The sequence below is a fragment of the Phasianus colchicus genome, chromosome 1 (genome assembly GCF_987193195.1).
Source record: "Phasianus colchicus chromosome 1, bPhaCol1.hap1.1, whole genome shotgun sequence".
In the NCBI taxonomy this organism is placed as follows: Eukaryota; Metazoa; Chordata; class Aves; order Galliformes; family Phasianidae; genus Phasianus; species Phasianus colchicus.
The window spans coordinates 122082212-122105399 of NC_143436.1; the positions used below are offsets into that span (position 1 = coordinate 122082212).

General features: G+C 41.6%; 1 protein-coding gene across 7 annotated transcripts in view; it reads left to right on the forward strand.

Annotated features, from left to right (window-relative positions):
- The first annotated feature begins 3535 nt into the window (after positions 1–3535).
- The window catches only part of SCML2 (Scm polycomb group protein like 2), a 69658-nt gene continuing 50005 nt past the window's right edge, over positions 3536–23188 (forward strand). For 2 of the 7 annotated variants that reach the window (XM_090124928.1, XM_090124966.1), the window contains exons 1-3: positions 3537–3641; positions 14288–14395; positions 19098–19166. In XM_090124928.1, coding sequence (XP_089981054.1) covers positions 14374–14395; positions 19098–19166 — 91 coding nt within the window. In that variant the 5' untranslated portion in view covers positions 3537–3641; positions 14288–14373. Of the gene's footprint in view, positions 3721–3801; positions 3956–12947; positions 13157–14287; positions 14396–19097; positions 19167–23188 lie in introns of those variants that run through there. The other 5 variants (XM_090124947.1, XM_090124937.1, XM_090124946.1 and 2 more) reach the window with 5 other exon arrangements.

The following is a 23188-nucleotide window of genomic DNA, read 5'->3' on the forward strand; positions in this document are numbered from 1 at the left end:
GAGTAGGCTATTTTGTTTGTTGTTGTTGTTGTTCGTTTGTTTTACTTTCCCTTTGTCCATGTGTGGGAAACAAGCACCTAATGTGATACGTAACCAAAGAAAGCAAATTTGTTTTCCCTTGCTGGAGCAAATTTACTCACTATCCTTTTGCTGACAAAAGATTACTTGTAGCTCAAGTCTGTCTTATCTGAAATCAGTTCCTCATTGCTTATCCCTCTACAAAGCAAATACTAATTAATACAACAAAAGATTTCTAAAAGCATGACGGCCAAGATCTTGTTCTCATTTACTTCTGAAAGCTTTTTTGCATCTCAGGAAAGTTATTTTCAGGTTTGTAGCCACACAAATGAAAATAACACAGCTCCTTTTCTTTCAGTCTAACCAGCTCCCACATGCATATCTAAACACCTAAGCTAAACATCTAAACTGCTTTAGAAGGCTTGAATTTTTTTTACTTATTATAGTCATAGTGAGTGTTCTTTACACTTGTCATCTGTAATTATTCCTGTTCTTAATCTACCCCATTTAAATAATGTGAAGGAGGTGATGGCATTTCCTACACGCAAGCAGAAAAGAAAAAAGCAAAAAAAGATGTTATTAAAAGAGTGTGTCATTGTCACACTTGAAAGACTTCTGAAGCAGTTCAGAAAAAGGTAAACTTCACTCTCAGGAAAGAACAAAATGTTACCATCCCCTCAGAAAAGCTATCAATAATTTATGCTGAATTCACATAACCAAGAGAAGAAACCAGACCCATTTATGTCTAAATGATGGCTTTCTTTAGGTAAGGAAACTGTGCAACCTTTCAAATATCTGTAATACACCTTACAAAGGGCAACCACCCTGTAACAGCTTGGAGGAGGGAGGACTCAGAAAGCATGAAGACAGTTTCCGATGGATAGAATCACAGAATGGCTTGGGTTGGAAGGGACCTCAACCAACATCCAGTTCTCAGCCCCCTGCTGTGGGCAGGGTTACCAACCACTAAAATTCACCTTCAAATTTTTGCTTTGGGAAGCACTCTTAAATACTTGTCTTACGTTCTTATCTGTATCTGTAAAGCTGTTTGTGCTGTTTTCCCTTTTACCCCTTCTTTTCCCCATTGCATAGTGCTGGCTTAAGAATCTCCTTGTAGTGCATACTCTACAGTTATCTGTTCATCCAAATTGCTCCTTTCTCTCTCTTCAGCCCTACATACTTTCTGCAGACCATCAGACCACTGCTACTGAGCTTCTCCACTGTGTAGAGACAGCTACTTCATGTGGAGTCTCTGATTCTGTTCTCGCATCCTTTTAAGTGGTATGACATTCTCATTGTGGCACTTTGATATTGTCACCTTGTGTACAGTCTGACTGTGACTCATATAACCACAGACTGTTCTCTTCTGCACATAATCGCACATCTGTTTTTTCTTTTTTTCCTTTTTTCCCTACAGAATACCTCATATTTCCCCGTTTCCTATGTGTTCCTATCTGCCTCTATGTTACCACCCACCTCAACCCAGCAGTACCTAATGACACATTCCTTTTTTCATACCTTTTCCCCCAATGTGTGGAAATCCCACTATCCCCCATCACACCATGCCCACTAACCATGTTCCTCAATGCCACATCCATACATTTCTTGAACACCTCCGGGGATGGTGACTCTACCACCTCCCTGGGCAGCCTGTGCCACTTCCTCACCACTCCTTCTGAGAAGAAACATTTCCTAATATCCAACCTGAACTTTCCCTGTGCAGCTTGAAGCCATCACTTCTCACACTATTGCTGGTTACCTTCACAATTGGTCTGTAGTGTTGTAGTTTTGCAGAGTTACTCAACCTAACTTCTCCATTCTGCTTGCTTCCCTCCTGCCTGCGCTCCTGGACTGGTTTGTGACAGCTAGGCTAGTCTTGTACTACACTCCTTATCTTTTCTGTGTGGACAGATAGTTCATTCACAATCTTGAAGCAGTTTCTTTGAGTAACTGCCAGGTTTCAAACATTTTTTCATCTGTGTCAGCTTTCTGGGACATCATACTGAGTTGTTGTAGGGGTTCATTGTAGTCTATCTTCATGAGATATTTTTATTTTGACATCCTTGCTTCTTTTGAAAATGATGTAATTTCCCTGCAAAAACCTGCAAAGCCATGCATACATGTATGTATGTATATACGTATTAAATATGTGTGAAAGCATAAGTATAGCGTATATATAAAAACATGTATGCATGCATGCGTGCATACTATATACTGTAGTATATACATACATAACTCTCTCTGTTTCTAAAGAATAACGAGAATTAAAATATTTCCTGGCTTTTGTGACCAATTAATTCAGATTAAGACCCATAAAAGTAAACAAAGGATGATGGGTGTGCCACCAGCAAACAAGCTCGTCACACTGCTGGCAAATGGAAACAGGCATGACTCCTTACTCATTTTTCTAATAATCCTGTGCAGAAATTGTTGGCTTTGCATCCACTGCCGCTAGTTAGGTGAAAGTGCTATGGATCCCTTTAGCTGCCGAATTACAAGAGAGCTTTAAAAGTTTTATTTTGTTCTGCTGTTTTTACTGGTGACGGTGGGTGATCTTGCACACATTCATTCTCAAGTCTGTTTATTAGCTACCGATTTGCCCAGGTTGCCAAGAAAGCCAATGGCATCCTGGCTTATATCAGAAATAGTGCAGCCAGCAGGAGCGGGGAGGTGATCCCTGTATTCAGCTCTGATGGGGCTGCACCTCAAGTGCTGAGTTCAGTTTTGAGCTCCTCACTACAAGAAAGACTTTGAGGCTCTGGAGCGTGTCCAGAGAAGGGCAATGAAGCTGTGAGGGGTCTGACATAAGTCTTACAGGAAGCAGCTGAGGGAACTGGGATTGTTCAGTCTGGAGGAGGCTCAGGAGAGACCTTATTGCTCTCTACAACTGCCTGATGAGAGGTTGTGGTGAGGTGATGGCCTCTTTTCCCAGGTAACAGCGATAGGACAGGAGGGAGTGGCCTCAGGTTGTGCCAGGAGAGGTTGAGGTTGGGTATTAGGAAAAAATTATTCTCAGAAGAAGTGGTGCTGCAGTGGCACAGGTTGCCCAGGGAGGTGGTGCAGTCACCGTCCATGGAGGTGTTCAAGAACCATGTGGATGTGGCACTGAGGGATGTGGTCAGTGGGCATGGTGTGATGGGTTGGAGGTTGCACTAGATGGCTTTAGAGGATTTTTCCAACCGTAATGATTTTATGGTTCAGTTATGTATTGCTTATTTCTGTCACACTGTCTAAGCACTAAGAATTAAATGGTGAAGATTCATCTTCCTTCTTTCTGAAGAACCACTGACCGCTCTGAGGGCGTTACTTTAAGTGCAGTAGCGACACTAGCACTGGCTGGCTGAATTCGACTTCCACACTGAAGAATTTGGTGCTTTATTTGGTATATATTTGGATTTCTTTTCTTTCCTTCTTCCCTTTCTTTTCCCTTCCCTTCCCCATCAGCACAGCCCGGACCCCCAACCACCCCGCCGGCTCCCCGCAGGTAGGGGTGAGGCCAGGCGGAGGGGGGGCGGTGGGGCCGGGTCGGGCATGCGCGTTGCCCCCGCAACATGGCGGCGGCGTGAAGCGGCCGGCGGCGGGAGCCGCTCGAAGGAGGCGGGGGTGCCTCTGCCCCCGGCTCGGTGAGTGGCGACGGGCAGGACCGCGGGGCGGGAGCGGCGGGGCGTGGAGCCGAGCGGGAGCGGCCACGTCCGTGTCACGGTAACGGCGGCAGGGGTCGGGTGCGCCCGTGCCCGGTGTCCGGCCTCCGGGGCGGGCGATCATTGACAGCGGGGAGCGGGCGGAGGAGGGGGAGCGGCTCCTGGGGAGCGATCCTCAGCGCTGTGAGAGCCTGAGCGCGGGCTGAGCTGCGAGGAGCGCTGAGAGGGCGGCCACGAGGGCCGGCTGCGGGACTGCAGAGTTACGGTGGTGTCCGAGCGAGATCTTACACTAGCAGGTACTCTTGGGGAGATGTAAGGACGCTTCACGTGTTTTAGCAAATGTTTTAAGTAGCGCTTAACGATGGACAGCGCTGTGAGCATCCTGATGTGGCTGTCGGTGTCCCTGGTCACTGCAGAGGAGTTGGACCAGGTGGCCCGCAAGGGTCCCTTCCAACTCAAAGAACTGTATGGTTCTGTGCCGTGTAGATTTGATGGTCTGTCTCGTGAACAACTCTTCAGTGCAAGCTGGGGTATGTTTTTTTTTTTAATTATTATCATTATTATTCAGAGAAGAGCAGCCTTAAATCTTTGGGTGTTTAAAGCTGTCATGCTGCATCTTGCTCTTTGGAGGTGGCAGGGGAAAGCAGTGTGTGGGACAGTGGGTGTGGGACCAATGGCAGCACCCATGCAGGTGGCAGAGTGACAGCAGGAGGGCACCCGGTGGTGGCTGTACTGCGAGGCAGCACCTTAGCATTGGGACATAACCAGGAGGTGAACGCCCTGCGGATTGCTGTCAGCTCGGGGGTCTTGGCAGTGTCTGAGGGAACTGTTGCCTGCCTGGGTCATGGTGAGCCCTAAGGTCCCCTTAGGGCATAATAAAACCTAAGTGCTTCTTCAGGATGATGGCACTTGGATTGATGTAAAGAAGAACCGAGTTAAAGATCTAGTATCATAGAATGGCCTGGGTTGAAAAGGACCACAATGATCATCTAGTTTCAACCCCCCCCCCCCCCCCCCCCCCGCTATGTGCTGGGTCGCCAACCACCAGACCAGGCTGCCCAGAGCCGCATCCAGCCTGGCCTTGAATGCCTCCAGGGATGGGGCATCCACAACCTCCTTGGGCAACCTGTTGCAGTTTGGTTGGTACTTCATTTACAGGAAATTTCATGGTAATGCAAGCAGAAAGTGTATAAAGTAGAAGCTGAAATCTAGGTGTTGAAGTATTTGTAGGGCTGTTAAGTGTAACGAGGTCCGGTTCTGAGTATTCAAGTAATGCTCACTGACTGTGTTTTGAGACGTAACTGACAGGATTGATGGCTCTAGTTCTCTCACTGCTGTAAGTAATGCAGTAATATTTGTGTAGTATCTGCCAGGTTGCTTGGTATTACATATTTTATAGGAATGTTCAGGTTCTGCAAAGAAATACATGACTCCATGTGATACATTCCTTTCACACCACTTAGAAGTGGCCTAGGTATATAAATGCAGCTCTAACGAGGTCATTCTTAAAGTTGGACCCTATTATAAGTGTCAATCTTAATGCAGAGTGGATTGAACAAGAAGCAGTGACAGTTTCCTAGAAGGTATTTCCTCAAACTCTGTGTGATGCTGCTTTGAATGCAGGTGCCTGCTTTCTTTCCTTCCACTGGCAGAGATGCTGCTGCTGCCCTTGCTGTCTGCAGTATATTGCTCTGGTAAGGCAGAGAGAGGTATTGTATTGCTTTCTGGAGTGGCTGGCTGAGTTCAGAGGAGGCATCAGAGAGGGTTTCCATTATACAACCAAGTGTAATTTTTTTTTCACTAGTGTGAAATTTGCAGTACTTAGAATGCATTTGTTTCCAATATCTGCCTAAAAGTTGCTTATATGAAATGCCGACTCTGCTTTACTTGAGAGAGCATGGAATAGGCTGAAGCAAATGTATGTAGCAACTTCAGCCCTTTGCATGTGGGTTTCCTTTTCTCACAAATTTGTCTCGTTGCTTTCTTAATATTCAGATTGGCTTGTGAGCTGGGAGTGAGCCATGTTTGCTTCCTTAACTGCTGGAGTCTGTATGTGATGGAGTGGAAGTCCGAGGAGAAACAGAGTCTACAGTAGTTACTGCTTGATATTAAACAGCATCACTGATGGGAAGAGCCCATTGTCATTAGCTGTCCAGGATGCTGCAGCTGGCTGTCTAGCTTGTCAGGCTGCCTCAAGCAGGGATGGGCAAAGTGCACGGTTCTTCTTGTACGTGTTCACATGATCTCTGAAAGTACCTCAGTGTACTGTCATATTTTCCAAGTGTAACTAAAACAAATGACAAGTGGGGATGGGGATAGTGCTTCAGCAAGTCTGCACAAGTGAGGCTGTTGACCAACTCATTGACCTTTGCATCTGCTGGGAATGTGAGGTTCTGTTTGTTCCCATTTGACAGAAGTAGCCTTAGGCGCACAGTCTTAGTGCTGATTGCTTCTTCCAGAGATTAAAATCTTAAATGTAAAGGATGATGCTGTCACTGTTCTTCAAAATGTAAGACGTGCCATGTAAGTGTCCCAGGACTCTTGAGACTTCTGGCATGTTGGAAGTGCCAGGAAATCCTCTGTAAAGTTATTGAGGCTTAATAGAGCCATTTGCAGTAGAGGAGCAACAGAAATGTTAAAGGTAAAGTTGTTAGTACTTGAACATTACAAGTGTTTTCATTGCATGTCATGATTTTGGTATTTTTTGCAAGTATCTTAACTTTAATTCAGCTCTATGTAATTTTAAGTCCCAGAATGTTTGTTAGTATTCCAATACAATTTGATGAATGTTTGTTTTTGTGCACACGCTGCTGCCACTTGACTTGCCCTTTGCAGGCCACTGCTGTGGAGCAGCAAGAGACGGCTTGGTGAGTGACAGGCTCAGCTTGCTCCTTGCACTGCCCTAAGCTTGTGTCCTACCTGCAGTCTCTTCAGGTTGTTGTCCTGCAGAATGGGTGAGGGGCCTTGTGCCTGCTACCACTAGGGCCTGGTGCTGCAGTCTTGTCCTGTGGCAGCTGCCTGGGTGTCCCAGCCAGCAGCAGGCATGCTGCGTTATTATTTGTGGGAGGTTTACGAGCAGCAACCAAGGCATGAGTGGTGGTGAGGAACTCTGGAGGTGCTTGTAATCTCTTCCCTGTTAGTCTTTCTGCTTGGTTAGTGAGGAAATGGCCAGGATGGATAGGACCCTGGGCAGCCTAATGTAGTGGTTGGCAACCCTGCCCATGGCAGGTGATTGGAACAGGGTGGGCTTTAATGTCTCTTGCAACCCAAGCCATTTTAAGAATCATTGATTCTATGAAATAAATTCGGAGGAAAGGCAGGAGCTGCATTCACACTGTGGAACAAGCAGGAAGTCTCTTTACAAGGCTTCGTATCTCTTTTGGATAGGTTTGCTCTGATCCTTTCTCTTGTATGTGGTGGATATGGGGCATGGGTACATGTAATGGTATTGTTTGTGGTGGAGGGGATATGCTGCCTCCTATACTATCACAGGGTTGCTGCCACTGGAAGTGAGACCTTTACTTTCTATGTTCTAGAATCATAGAATATCAAACACAGTATTAGCTTAGATATGAATGAAGAAATATACAATTCTTTGATGTGGTAGCGTGTGCGTCTCATATCAGCCCTCTGGGTTCAAGACTGCCTTATAGGTAGTATTTGATCATTTTTTATCCAAATTTGATATCAAATTCTTGATGAAAGAACTAAAGCCTTTAACAGAACTTTGGTGCTCTTCCACATGTTCTTGTAAGCCATAGTCTTTCTGCTCCACAGGGAAAATGGTGCCTTATCTTATGTCCAGACTAATCTCTAAGTACATTTTCTTTGTTAGAATTTGTTAGAATAAAGCTGTGAGCAGTGATTTTGGACTGATTTTTCTCCCCTGTATTTTTCTGGTGTATTTTCTGCTCAGCTCCCCATTTCGTATGTTGTCATTTAACAACAAGTAAGATATTACATTAAATGTAGAAATTCTGGTTTAAATCATTTGATTCTATGCTTTCAGCTTCACAAACCAGGTCAAATTCTATTTTAAGATACCAGGGAAATCTGGTCCTTTCATGAAAGGGATGAACTCCTTTGATGGGAATCCAAGTTTGTCATCTTCTCAAAGTAATACGATATACCTTTTTGTACAGGGCAAAGCTGAGGTTGAGCCTTTGGTCATCTGTAGCATGCATTAGTTCAGGGAGTGTCTGAAGTTTATAGAACATAGAAGAGAGTAGCACCGTTTTAATGGGGTGCGTACATGGAATGAAGCATGCGCCGTTATTTATGTACTGTATGGAATCTACCGGAGATTAAGGCAGGAAGGTTCAGTGCAAGGAGTGCAATTCCTGGGGCATGTTTAAGAGGCCATTTGAAAAGAACAGCTCATAAAAGTGAGTCTTGTACGTGGAGGAATGTGAAAGGGTATCAGAGAATTTGGTGGAGCTCTTTACTGTCACTATCATCCTTCCGGACTCAGATTAAAAGGACTGTGATGTCTGTGGTGGTGTCTGTAGGACCATATCTCTCGTGTCTGTACCCACTCTGAAAAGGTAGGCAGTGCAGGCACACCTGCCTGGTGGGGCATTGTGTTATTTGGGTTCTCAAGCAGGGAGGGGGGGGACGAGTGACCTTGCATAAATTTCTGCATGAAGCTAAAGGTGACTGTGTTCTCTAGTTACTCTGCTGGATGAGCAGAAATCTGGACCACAGAGATTGTTTTGTAACTCCACAATACATGTGGGGTGCTCTTCAGTCCCATCTACACTGAGCTTCTCCAGTCTTTCTAGGTAGCATTTGGAAGCAATGTAGCTGGGAGGAAGCCAGGGCTATCTAAGAGGTTGTAAGATCCTTTTCTAGCAGCCCTGTGCTTGTCTTTCCACCTCTTTTCTTCCTGTGTACACATGTTCTCCCAGTGCTGCTTTTGAAACTGCTGCTATCGTTTTCTGTCGAGAGGAGTGCTTTCGCCACACAGGGATCTCTGTCATCCCATTGTCCCCTATTCGGGCATTCTTTACTATGTTTGCAATAGCAATTTCTTTTCTCCTTTTACCTGCTGTGTTTGCTCGGTGCCTCATAGAGCAAATAGAGCTCTGCGCTGCCTCGGGGCAGGCTGAGCTGGAGGCAGAGGAGGTGCATCGTGGTGTCCTGAGAATTTTATGCAGCTGTTGAGCTCTTTGCCACTGTTGGTCATGTGAGATGCTTGGGTTTTTTTGATGCGTCGTTTAATGAGTTTGCTCCATGAAAACAATTTGAGTTAGGAATTCGAACAGAGCCAGGTCAAAGAATGAAAATGAATGTTTCAGGAACAGTACCCCAGGAAGTCGGAAACAGCACAGAAGCTTTAGTGAGTTGAATCCGCCAAAATGTTGGTGCTACTGCAAATATGTACCAGCAAACCACTAAAACTGACAGTCTGATTTAGATAGAAATGTAAGCGCCGCAGCTGTATTTTTGATTTATTTGTATATAACATTAGAATGGCCTTTCATGTGGGAAGACGGGCGTTTTAAGAATATTTGAAGCTGTTAATGGGCAGTCAGCCGCTGTGCTGAACTGCTGACTTCACACATACCATTTCCTTTTTCAGGTTTTTACAGCCCCACATCGTCTGACTTTTAAAGCAGGACGGGGGCGTGCAGAGAAGAGAAGGTATCTTTATTTTCCATCGGTAGCCATGGAGTGGCTCTTAACTTTAATATCAATGTCAAATTAGTAGATGTTGAATGTCTATGATGTGAGATCTTTCTGTTTTCGCTTGATGCTAGCTACGTTATTTACTTCTGAGACCTAACTTTTCTGCTGTTCACATTGATAAGTATATATTTCTCATTTTAGGAATTCTGGGGACAAATTTGTGGTCTAAACTTTGTTAGCATCACTTTTTAAGATGTACAATGCCTGGCACTGTGCCGAATAATATATACCTCGTATGGACTGAGAGTTTATGATTTTGTTGTCTTGAAATGTGTAATTACAATTGCTCACATCCTAAAGCAGATCGTAAACTTACCTGCAAGGAGGCCAGAACGTTTACAAACAGTATTTTACTGCTGACAGCTTAGAAGTTTGGTTATGTGATCACTTCGTAAATAGTAAGAGGTGCACTGTCAGTCAGTATCCAAGCAGTTTTTGAATTGCAGTAAATTTCTTGATGTTGTTACAAAATGATATTTGTAAAGCAGTAATTACTTACTCTCTTCCTTTACCAGCTTAAGAAATATTCAGTTAGTTGTATATGCAGCTGGCTAACATTGGCTCTTTTGGAAGCCTGTGATTTTTTTCCGAAGGATGGGCTCTCTGAGCTACGCTAAGAGAGGGCTTCTGGTCTCTCTGTTTCTTTAGAAGTTCTGCCATAGGAAAATGTGGAAGTTTAATTTCCTTTCCTGGAAAAATCCTCACTTTTTATTTATTTATTATTGCAGAAAATGTGAAAGAAAGGGGATTCTGAGTTGGATCGTGTTTCTTGTCAGAACACCAACTGGTTATAGATTTGTGTGCATAAATGAAAGGAAACCTCAGCTCTAGGTTTTGTTTTGAACTCTGAAATGTGCGATGCCAAGTCTCACTGATTTACAGCTGCAGAGCTTGTGTTTTGTAATCATGTGGTGTGCATTTGTGCCAGTGTAAGGTTGTTTTTCCTTTTGTCTTTTGAGATGTTGTTTTTCTATCATGGTGCCACAGTGTGTGTTCCTGAAAGTATTTATGGATGGCTCCCGTTGCAGAAATGCAGAGGTGTATGCTGTTGAGTCTTGAGTGTATGTGAGGCTGTGCACTGGGCAGCTTGCCTGGAAAGAAATCTTCCAGGAGACTTGGAAGTATCGAATGTTACAGCAGTACACTTTGTAGCCTTATTCTGTTTATTTGACTGTTTGCAGAGCCTCTGGGACTTGTGCACATGGTGTGAAGCAGTACTTGTGTTTAAGAGATGACAGGTGAATAGAGGAGTAGGTAAAATAAAATATTCCCAGTTCAGAAACAGTAATTGTGAAGGAGTGCAGCTCCTCCTGAGGAGCCAGAACTGCAGTCCTGCTTTGCCCTTGCACAATCCTGCTGTTTGGACCCCGCTTGCCTCAGAGATCACTGTCTCTGTCTTATCTCTGGTCCGAGCTGCGTGGTCCCTGACAGAAGCACCGTAACTCGTTTGGTGATGCTAAGCTCGCAATCCGCTGGGCGCTCAGGCTGCTTTCAAATGTTCCCTTTATCTCCATAATCCCACACTGTGTGCTTTTTATGAGCAGGCGTGCTGTCAAGATAAACCTGCGCAAGGAAGCCCTAAATATGCATGGCTTTTTTTTCAGGACATTCAGCTCGCTCGAATGCCTGAAAAGATAATGGAGATGTGGTCTAGAGAAAACAGAACAATTTGATGTCTTCTGCAAAATACCGGCTTCTTAGAAATGCAGCAACGTGTGTCCTTAGAGTAATTCTTTCAAAATTAGAAGAGCAATGTGAGACACAAAAATGTTTCCCAGCAAACAGGATGACCCCCAGCTCTGTGCAGTAGCAACGCAGGGAGGGTGAAGGCTGAGGTTCATCTGACAGTGCGCGTCCCACTGACAAAGGGCTGATGCAGGGGGAGCTGGCTGCTGGCAGAGACGTGGCTATTAGCATAAATGCTGCAGTAATTAAAGGGAGGTGAATGCTTTCCACCTGTTCTTGTTGGTTTGGTTTCAGTTTTTTGCTTGCTTGGTTGTTTTTTTAAAGTAGCTGATGCTAGGGAAGTTAATCAGAGAAAGAATAAAACTCAGCTTACAGGATGAATTGAGAAATAAATGGTGTAAATGATACAGTTGATCAATATAAATATGGAGATCTTCTCTATATTTTTATGATGATTTTAGTTTTCATGCTTTTTTTTTTTTTCTTCTTGAAGCTACTATTTTAATTTCTTAACCTCAGCTTTCCATTAAGGTTGGAAAAGACCTTTAAGATCATCTAGTCCAACCACCAGCCCATCACACCATGTCCACTTTGCTGGTAAGGGCTGAGGCCCACCTTGGGCAGCAGAGGAGGTGACTGCTCGCTGTTGGCTGCATTATCACTCAAGGTAGTGTCAGGCTGTTCCTCAGACTGCCCCAGTGAAGAAGCTCATCCTTCTTTTCAGATTGACCCTACTGTTTTGGAGGTAGCTGGTTTTTTTTTGGCTACTGTTCAGCAGTTGTTAGAGACTCAGAAACACCGTTTTTGAATGTCTTCTGTGACCAGTGTCTCTGCCTACCAATTACTATAATAGAGACTGTAAGTTGAATGCTGTAGGTGTGATTAGGATTTAAGCAGCACCTATTCCACACAGTAATACCCATAGTTCAGCCCACACTCTCAGAGCTTTCTGTTGCCTTGTATTTTTAACAGGCTGGTGGGCATGCTGTAAAACTGCCTATCTGCTGGAGCAGGGGCTAATGAAACGCTGGAATCCTTTTTATGTCCTGACAGACACTCCAGTTGTGCTAAACTTGATGACTATCACTGCAGGCTTGGAATCTTTATTACTGCACCAAGTGCAATCTGGTGCTTGGAACAAAAAGATAAAAACCATGCGCTGTTTTAAAGTAATCTGTAAAAACAGTTACTTTGACTCCGTATCACCTTTCGCAATTTATTACTCACGGCGGAAAAGCTTTGAATTTTTGGGGGAGTCTACGAAAGCATCAAGTATTTCAAATTTATTTGATGGCTTAAAAGGATTTCTGTTTTTAATCCTGATGATCGCTTACGCCGTGAGAGCCATTGTGTAGCAAAACCAGCTTACTTTATGTCAGTGCTCGGTTTTATTTATAACTGCTTTCAAGTCTCAGTTCCTTGAGTTTTTGTAATGAATATCCAGCACGTTTGTGTACACATGAAACACGTTCTTCAGTCATTAGACTTTCAAAAATCATACTTATTTTTAGCGGCACAACCTGCCCTGTGTGAAGTTTTCATCATAGAGTCTACCACCATAGTGTACAAGTTCCTCAGAATTTCACTGAAATTTCACCATTTCCAGGAATATAATTGTCTGTATGACACACCTCTTACTTTATGCAGTATTGGTATCCTTCTTTTTTCAATATGTGAGTATAAGATTCGAGAAATTCCAAGTAGATATCTTGCTTTTCAACTATTGTTCTTTTTTTTTTTTTTTTTTTAACGGCTCTAGAAAGATATGGTTGCTAAACATGTCACTTCTTGACAAAATTCATCTTTGAAAAAGTGCTGACTTACTTAAATTAGAAAAAAAAAAAAAATCTCGAAGTGTTGATGTTATAAACTCTGACCTCATGGAATTTCCTTGAAAGGAAGTGGTCAAAGAAGGGAATTCAGAAACGTGAATGTACAAGGTCTGCTCTGAAAGTAATGCCTCATGTTGTATGATGTCGGCCTGTGACATCGAAGGTGGATGTTGGTGGTATGGCAGTGGAGTTTGAACCTTCCCGCCAATGCGCCGATAGACGTTGTTGCTGTGTGACAGATGGCGGCCGAGACAAGATGGCGTCTGACATGGAAGTACGTGTGGAGCACAGGTGTGTGACTGAATTCCTCCATGCAGAAAAAATGGCACCTATTAACATTTGTTGACGCTTGCTGAACGTTGATGGAGACCAACCAGTGGATGTGAGCACAGTGAGGCAGTGGGTGGTGTGTTTCAGCAGCGGCGACAGCGGGCCACCTCCACTGGTGCAGATTTTTATGAGCACAGCATGCGGGCTGTTGTTCATCACTGGTGACAATGCATAGCTCATGGGGAAACCATTGAAAAAGAGTATTTTGTAGCTAAGAATTTGTTCTATCAAAAAGTGTTATTGCACTCTTTGGTATCAGTTGTAGTTCCATGGAAATAGGAGGCATTACTTTCAGAGCGATCTACGTATTTTTATGCACTATAATTTTGAAAAATGTCAAGTAAACTTACTGATTTTGTTGCTTTAGGGATAAAAAGCTTCAAATGAGTTTGTCTTGGATTTAATGCAGTCAGAATTCCCAAAACTAGATGCTGTAGAACAGTAGAACAATAGAACAGTAACACACATAAATGTTTTTGCTGTGTTAAAATGGTTTCACTTATAGTTTTGAAAAACTGCAAAAGTGTGTGGATCTGCAGTTAGCTTCCTCTAATGGCTTCTCCCAGCTCTGCTGTAAGTGGTAATGACCAGCAAGCAGATGCAGCAAGCAGTCGTGCCTTTGTGTAGATTTTTTACATCTATGTTTTGTTCCTCCTTCCCCTATAGTTCAGAAAGAGCTTTTTTTTTTAATCCTGGGCTCTTTAAAGTGGTGGTTGTTAAACTCTCTGCACATAACTGGGTGATGCATTAAAGTCTTTCTTCCAGTTTTCAGTAATGTTTGTTGGGGAAAACAAGAAAAAAAGAATGTTTTATGCCTTTCTTTGTATTAGAAACTCACTGTGAATGCAAATCATTACACAGCAAACGTCCTAAACCAATGAAATACAAGTTTGGGTTCTTACGTACCCTTGCTGCTTTGACACAGCCATTGTTTACATGCTGTTCTTCTACAAATAGCTTGTTAAACTTTTGCAACCTTAAACCGGCAAGATAATTGTAAAACAACACACACACACAAAATCCTCCTTTCCAGAACAAGAAGACCCAAACTCTAACAACCTCCCCCTAACTAGTTGTATTATTACTCCACAGGAAACTGTTGTGCTGAAAGGAAGAATTAACTGGTCTTTCAACTTCAGCCTTTTTATTGTGAGAGGGAAGATCACACAAGTGTTACCATGGGGAGAACCACAGCTAAAGGTGAGGCCTGATAACTTTTATCCAAGAGGAAACAGGGAACATGTTAAACTATCTCTTCTAAGGTGATGGGTTATTATTTGTCAATTAATATACTGTGAAGTTAAAGAGGAGAGATACTGAACACAGGTAGGTTTAAACTTTACATGTTTTTAGAGTAAGTATGCTGAATTCAAGTTATCCTGGAGTTCTGTACTGTTCAACTGAGAGAATTTTGACCTGTGACAGTCTTGAAGTCACTGTAGTGCTCTAAAATTGAAGAACATGTCTACATGCAATATTAAGTGCAATGTAGTGTTGTATTCTGTATCTGCACAAAATTTAGCATAAGAACAGCAGAGTAGTGCAAGGAATAAATTTTTACTGCAATTAATAGTGTTAGCTGCTGTCTTCTGCAGGCTTCTGAAGATAAAACGGGCACTTTTAAAATAAATCTGCCCGTGATGTGGGCAGTGTATTATGAAGGTGTGATTTGTGCTGTACCGTATCTGCAGAAGTTACTGTGAGTTGAGTGCTAAAATGTGTGAATGCTAAGAAGTGTTTTGGGGTTGGTGAAACAAAAAGAACGTAAAGCAAGAATGCCCACTTGAAACCAGGTTGCTGCTGCTTTCCAAACCTTTCAGATGGGTAGCTTTCCGCTATAAAAGATCCCCAACACTTCTGTACTTCTCTTGAGCTTTCCACCTTCTGCCCAAGCTGCTTTCAGTGCTCACGTGCTCCCTTGGTAAATAATTGTCTTTTGCTATAATAGATTTTCTGTAATGACAGCAGTCATCTCTTTAATTGTTGCACTGAGAGTTTATGGAGGAAGTCTGCCCCCTTTTCTTGTAGCTTTTCTGCATGACTGTTTTCTAAATGTACTGAAAGAAACACTCTGTTCTGGGCAGATAAGAATCCCAGTGGGGAAGCACAAAAGGAAAGGGAAGGGGGCATATTAGATTTACTCTTTCTTGATAACCTTAGCTGTGTGTACTGAGGTTTGGTGAAGGGTAGCTAAAATATGCTCACACCCCTCTATGTTGGGGAGCGAAAGCAGCTTGCTGATCTGTGGTAAATCTTGGTTTTTTTTTAGCAAACTTCATATGAGGGTGAGCAACTGCTTGGCATAGGCAGAGTAAATGTTTCTGTAACTGGAGTGTTTCATGTCCATCTGAAAGAGGAAAAGGATTTTATGTTTTTTAGAAAAGTAGCCTCCTGCGATGTTTTGAACACAAGCTAGAGTTGAAGACTTTAAGATGGCTAAGAAATAGCTGTGCGTGTCTTGAAAGCATGACTGTGAACTTTTTTCACCACATTGGACAGCAAGCAAATAGGAGATCATAGATGACAAACACATGCTTCCTCATGTAGCATGCAACGGTGAAACATTAATGCTAGCAAAACAAATGATGCTTGCTAGTGTACAGACAAAAAGTCATCTTGTTTGCTGTAAGGTTAACTCTTCCCAGAAAAAAAAGTGTTTTGGATTTGTTAAGTATATCAAGAAGGAAGCTGGTGTTCAGCACAGGATTTTGTAAGAGGAAGTGTAAATTGGCCACCAGAGTCATCTTTACCAGACTTTATATTCTAAAGGTACCTTTTCTGATTGTTGTTTGTTTGTTTTTTTAAACCCACATTTACAAGCCAGTAAAGATAACTTTGATTTCTTCTTTCTCTCTATTTTTTTGCATGATAGATGTGGTTACTCTTGCCTGTCTTTTGTTGAATAATCTTATCATCAGAAGAATTCTGTGGTTACTGATAGGGTGTAGTAATGTAAACACATGGAGTTTTGAATCAGTAAGCAGAAAGCACTGTTTTAAATAATCTGTTACAAACTTGTTGCATATCTACTGCTGTAGTTTATGATGTGTGCTGTAGAACAGCTTTTATTTCAGTGAATAACAGAATATACTGCTTTTTAATTTTAGTGAATGCGACCAAGATGAGAACATTCTTTTACAGGGTTTTGAAAATTCCTGTTTAGCCTGTATGTATTAAAAGCTACCTATATATACTGTGAATTACGTATACGTGTGTTATATGCTACCATTCACTTGCATAGTGAATGTAACAACTCTTTGTATACTTTTATATATATATATGTATATTACTGGATGTTTAACACTTTGGTTGAAAGTGGTATTTCATTCTTTTCTCTCTCTCTCTCTTTTTTTTTTTTTAGAAAACTGAATAGCATATAATTAAATCCACAATAGCAGCATTTCATTTTTGTTTATGTTTTGACAAAATGATCTGAAATATGCTGTAAGGCTAAAGTAAACACAAGTAAACTGGAAAAATGAAAACAAGCTTGTCCTTTGAAAATGGGCTTTCTGAATAGAGAAGATAGATAATGAATTAAAATTAAACTGACTTGCTTTGTTCACCGTGACCTTCAAGACTCTAGAACTAATAAGTCTCTGCTGTCTCTAACATACAAATAAAGTTCCCATTTTCGAGTCCACTTTTCTGCCTTGAAGGAAATAAATCATTGAATGTAGTTAGCTGAAGGAGATGAAAAGAAAATGCTCTTTGTGTCTATAGAAATATTAGGGACCTTCACGACCTCATTTTTGAAGATTGACCTGAAAGTTTACCCAAACTGAGGGTCATATGCTGAGGGAATCATATTCTTCAATCCAGGTATTTGACATAATACTCTTCCATGTCTTAATTTTGTTTTCAATGATCTTTTGAAATTGAATTTTCTAGAATTTGGTTTTCCAAATGATTTAAGTACATTGGCACACTTAAAGGCATTTATTTCATAGTTATACATTTAGATATTAATAGACCTTATATTCCTTACTATTTCTTATAAAAATAGGCCATAAATTCTTCTCTACTCTGACTAATGACATTGGAAGAGGCACACCAGACCACAGCATCTTAGCATCAGTAATGCATAGTCTAAGGGAAATCTTTCTGAGTTGTGGGGGGTGGTAGTGGATTTCAGGTATCTCAAGCAAAAACAGGATGGCAATTCCTTCAGTTAATGGTATTTCATCTGCTTAGATAAAATAGCTCCAACTTTGTGGTGATCTGCTCACCATTAAAAGCTGGGATGCATGAAAGCAAGGAAAGCCTTGAAAAACAATTTTGAATTTATTCAGACTTTTTTTGGGGATGCTTCTGCTTGAGTGTTTTAAAGAATAGCTTTCTGTCCATCAAAACCAAGTGATAGCAATGGTACTTTGAGTTTATTATAAATAAAGATGCTTCTAGCTAAGATTAAAGAGATATTTAAGGAATCCATTTCTTTTCGTTAACATCTTAATCTTGGTTTGTTCTTATAGTTTTTTTTAATGGATGATTTTAAGAAGAACGTATCCCTGACAGTGTTCCATTTCAGTGTTCCTATCTGTGAGATAGGCAGTGACTCAAACTGATAAAGGAAATAAATAATTTGTGTGGTAGTTGTCAGTGAGAACTCATCTGGTGTCCAGGCCATGGTTTTTCACATTCTTTCACCTGTTGTTGATTTCTCTTTTCATGAAAGGCTGTCATCTTGTTTGAAATCTGGCGTTGTAGGGGAGATGTTCTTTCATGACTGTCCTTTCAAGTTTTGGTCTTTGCAGGAAGCAGTTATTAGTTCTGTTCTTCAGTATTCTCATGTGGGACTCCATTGGATTTCCCCTTCAGAAATAAGTGCATTGGGAAGCTTTCTCTTCTGTAAGCTATCAGCCTGATGTCTCTGACAGTCTCATGATTTTTTTTTATTTTTATTTTTTGAAAGCCTGGGTACCAGAAGTTGTAAAACATGGCAAAAGGCTTTTCTAGTAATTACTACCACCCAGTAGAAAACTGGCTGGATTCAGTTCAATCCCAAAAAGACTGGATAGAATATATATTGAACTGTAGGAAGAAGGCAGTGATGATGTCTTCTTGTGAGTGGTGTGAGTCCCTTCTTGGGTTCTCACTGATAGCTTCAGGACATAGAGTGTGCACTGCTGAACAAGAACCTAGGTTAGAACTCTGTGGGCACCATCCACAGGTACTGCAGCTGGTCCAGCCCTCCATAAGGATTTTTCTTTGGGACCCTGTCAGGTGCTTTTATCTATTTTATATTTGTGAAGTGGCTCACCCCTGAGTACACTAATACACTTGAGTGGCCCTGATCAACCTCACCTAGGTCCTCTTCCCCACCAGCACACACGCTGACATCACCCTGGTACTGCCAACCGCTTCCCCAGCAATGCACAGCAGCAGGCTCTAGCACCCTGTAGCTCTGCCATGCCATGGTCAATCCCTGTCCCCAGGAAGGTTCTCATTGCTGGGACTGCCCTGATGTCCCTGGCTGCCTGCTGTGTGCTGGGGTGGTAGGACAAGCCCTGACTGCCAGGCCTTCCCTGGGTGTCCATGGACTGTGCTGTGACCTGGCAGGAGAATGCCACATCCTGTCCCGCATGGATCCCAGTGCCTAACTTGTCTCCTCACTGAACTATGGTGGAGGATTTGGGGACTGATGAAAGAAGACTATTCTTACTCTATTCCTCCTACATCTATATGTCTTTTCATGCTGTACTTTTCAGTATATTGTGAAAGAAAAATAATGTGATGACTAAATTTGTATTACAAATACTTTTTTATTATCCACTGAAATAGATAAAACAAAGTCTTTGGAATGACAGATTCTGTATTGTTTGAAAGTATTCTGTGTTATGCTGTATGTTATTATGATGGGAATATTACATTTATGAAGTAATGGAATCTTGTCTTTTAGATTCAAAGGAAATTAAAAAAGAGAAAGATGGAAAGAATCAGCAGGCAAACAACCCGTCTTTAAAGAGTGGTAGGTATTGCAGCTGTCAGGTTCTTAGTTAAGGTACCCTAAAAGGAAAAGTATATATTTGGAATGTCTGTCTCTTGAGACTGTTTTTTCCTTCAATCTCTTTGGCTATAACTGATGTCTAGTTAAAAACATGCAATTGCTTTTTGTCTAACTGTTAGCAAAGTATGTTTTAGTGTAGCAAATGACTGTTGAAACTGCTTGGCTTGAATTTGACAGTTTTATTAGCTCAGACAAGTACTCATGATGTATGTAATAAAAAACTATGTAAATATAAACACTTTTTAAAGATCATTTACTGATTTCCTTGTTCTTCTGATGATGTATGTTCCTGGTGAATGCCCCTTTTGCCTCAGTTACCTTCTCTTGCATTAATGCTTGCTTTTGCCAAAAAAGCTGAATTTCATTTTAATAGTTTGAGATCTTAATATTGCTAACTAGATTAAATTGCCTGAGCTTCTAATTTTATTTTAAATAAATTCTGTTTTCAAATAATAGTTATTGATAATGAACCGAAGAAAACTACATAGTTGTCAACAACAAGCCAACTTCTTGTAAACTTATGCAACCTCTGTTGTCCTCAGTAGGTGCCATAGGGTGACATATACGTTGGGCTGTTGGGAAATATGTGGAACTGTTGGCAATTGCACTTTCGTGAAGTGCAGTAGGAGAGAAGCAGCATCCTTATATGCTCTTCATGCACTTGCGTTGGTTGAGTTTGAGGCAGTGAGAAATGTCATGAGTACTGATGACTGAAGTAGAATATCTCTTTAGGAGTCCTTAGTTGTTAGGAAAGTATCACCGGGTTTGCTTAAACTCTCACTCTTCTTACATTCCCATACCATCTGACTCTTAGTGGATGATCTGGTTCAGAGGTTTTACTTCATGCCACCTGAGAAGTTGTGTAATTGACTATGTCAAGGACTATATCTTTGAATATAGTGAGAGCCTAACAACATAACTGGGTAGTTGAGACGATGTCTTTTTGCATAAAGATGTGATATCCTGCTTCTGCAAGCCGTACTAATGCTTTTTACAGTTACATTTGTTAGACTTCTTTCTTCCATTTCTTGGGAGGATATCAGTGGTAGTTTTCTTCTCTCTTATGAATGTCCTTCTTTGCATGTCTTAAAGTGTCTCTCTTCCCCTCTCCAGTTGTGTAAGAGGAGCTTACATAGGAGGACTCAAATGGCTTGTCTGTGTTTTAAAAAATGTTGTCTGACATGACAGATGGAGCCCCATGAGACAGCCCCCGCCAGCAAAGTGCTGTTCTTGTATGACTAAGATAACTGTATTTCTGAGTCACTATAAAACTTCCTTGTCTTCTTCTGCACTAGAGAACAGTATGTTGAAAAAACTTTGGATAGGAATAGTGCTAAGCAGGCAAGCCTTGTTCTGTTCTCTGTGTTCTTCCACTCGAGACTATGCTTTTCATCTGAGCAGTGAATTTGTTCATGAAATCTGGACTCAAGTCTGTCAAACACCTACAGAGGAGTGCCTTGCTTAGGATCTCTGATTAACTATAGATTAGATGATAGTTTTTATCCTGTGTTATTGTTGTTGGTGGCCAGAAAGAAGAAGGACACCTCTTCTGGCCACTGGAATAAAGAAAGATACCATCCAACAAATGTCCAGAATTTTCAGGAAAGCGTACGATAGAAAAGTTGAAGAGAAAGGGAAACAGCGTGGAAGAGCAAAAAAAGAGGGGAAAAAAAAAAAGCAAAAATAGTCTGCAGTGAGTTGGGAAAGGGAAGGGTAGAAAAACTGGCTGAATGATCCCAACATAAGAAAAGAAGTACAAAGTACAAAGAAGGATATGAAGCACCTTACAGTTTACCTGCTATGTTTGCAATAGTTGTAAAACAATTAAAAGGAAACTTTGTCAAGGAAGGGTGGTGGGAAGAAGAATAGAAAATATGCATACCTGGATCAGAATTCTCAGATATATACCAGGGGAACATAGGGATGAAATGAGAAGGCACAAGGTGCTTCATCTGTTTAAACAGGATTTAGACTGTGATAATACTATATTAAACTAAAAAAAATAACTCTTGAACTCTACTTATTTACAAGTTACACTTGAGTCTTCAATTTAAAATTTATCAAACTTTGATTTAAACTAAGCTAAAGCAGTGTGTGCAGTAGAAGAAGATAGAATTAGGGTACACTCCAAAAAACTGGGCATTCACACACGTTCGTAGGACCAGATGGGATGCCCTGGGAGTGCTGCCGGCCTGCAGGCAGAGCGTGAACCAGCAGTGTGCTCTTGTGGTTGTAAACATGAACTGCATGCGTGGTTGCAAAGATGTGGCTGCAGGCTGAGAGAAGTTGGCTCCTTTTGGGTGTCTGTGAGACTGTGTCTGGAGTACCCTGTTCAGTTTTGAGCTCCCCAGGGTGAAGAAGACGTTGACATGCTCGATGCCACCAACAGCATGAAAGTGCTGAAGCACAGGGTGTAAACAGAAGACTGATGATTTGCACAGCTGAAAGAAGAGGAAGCTTACAGGAGATCACCTTGCTGATTTCAACTGCCTGACAGGTGACTGTGAAGAAAATCTAGCCAGACGCATTTCTGAGACACAATGGAAGGTCATCTTGTCTTCACTCATGGGAACGTGAGACATTCCTGCTTCCTGTGAGGAAAGAAATCTTCACATGAAGGGTGATCAAACACAAGAAGAGGGGCCCAGAGAGGTTACCCAGAGATGCTCAGAACTCAGCAAGCCTCCGAGGAGCCTTGCTGTGATGGGACCTGCTCTGAGCAGCCAAACTGGAGGCATCCTAGGGTCCCTTCTGGTAGCTTAAGTTAGTCTGTAATGGGCAAAGCCTCTCCAGAAGGGCTAGGGTATTGACACAGAATTGAAAAAAACAGCAAGACAGCAAGCACTGTTAACCCACAGAGTGCTGACTGTAAACCAGTGCTACTGTAGGCAACTATGGCATAAACTTCTTTTCTTTTTTTTTTTTTTTGGTTAAATAATGAGGCTGTTTGGGCATGCTGATGGTCTTGGATCACTGTTTAGAATCCCACTCCTGTGCTGGCTACAAACTACCTAATTTTTTTACAAAATGTCCTGATTACCTTCAGGTCTTTGGATTTTTTTTTTCTTTTTTTTCCTTTTCCTCGTTCCCAGTATATGCTGATTTGTTCTTCAGCATGAAAATTCCTTTTTCTCTCTCATTTTTACTTTGCTGGTGGATTGCAAGAGTTGTCTGTGTTGCATGACAGTTTTTCTTAAGCTGTTTAATTCAGCCTGCAGGTTGAGTGGGAAGGAGAATGCATGTTAAATCATTCAGTGTGAACTAATTTTCTCTTCAATTTCTCAGAAGTTGTGGGCTTTAGAATTAGAAATATGTAGAAAACGTTTCTTTACTTTTTGGGTAGAGATTTTTGGATAGAGATTTTTTTTTTCCATGTTACTGTCTTCCTAGGTAACCATCTTACATGTAGTGACATTCTTTCATTTCTCTTTTCTATGACCGCAGCAATTAAATAAGTAGCTCTGTATCTGAGACATTTGTTTTACTGTAGCATATCTTCACAGATGGAGTGGTCCTAATGTAAACTAGGTCATTTATGCTTGAGGGAAGAGATTTTAATATCCCGCATTTAAAGTAAGGAGCAAGGCAATTTTTGTTTTCCTTATGGTTTTAGGTGCAGCTGGGTGTTGTGTTACCTTATGTAGCTTTCTAGCAAATACTCCCTGAAAAGTAAATCCATTTGTTTTCCTCTGTACTTTCTGGACACCCCACCAAATTTAAGTCCTATTATCACAACTGAGATCATTTTGGGAAATGGAGATATGGTATTTTCTGAGGATGTAAATGGTGTCCCTCTCTTGGAACATGCTGTCTCTGAGGTATCTACATTGCCTGGTCCTACCACAACAGCACTGTGGTTCATAATTACAATTTTGAATCAAGTTACAGCTGAAATAGCTGGAACATAATTAACATTTTGGTAGGGTTCACAGAATCATAGAATGGCCTGGGTTGCAAAAGGACTACAATGATCATCTAGTTTC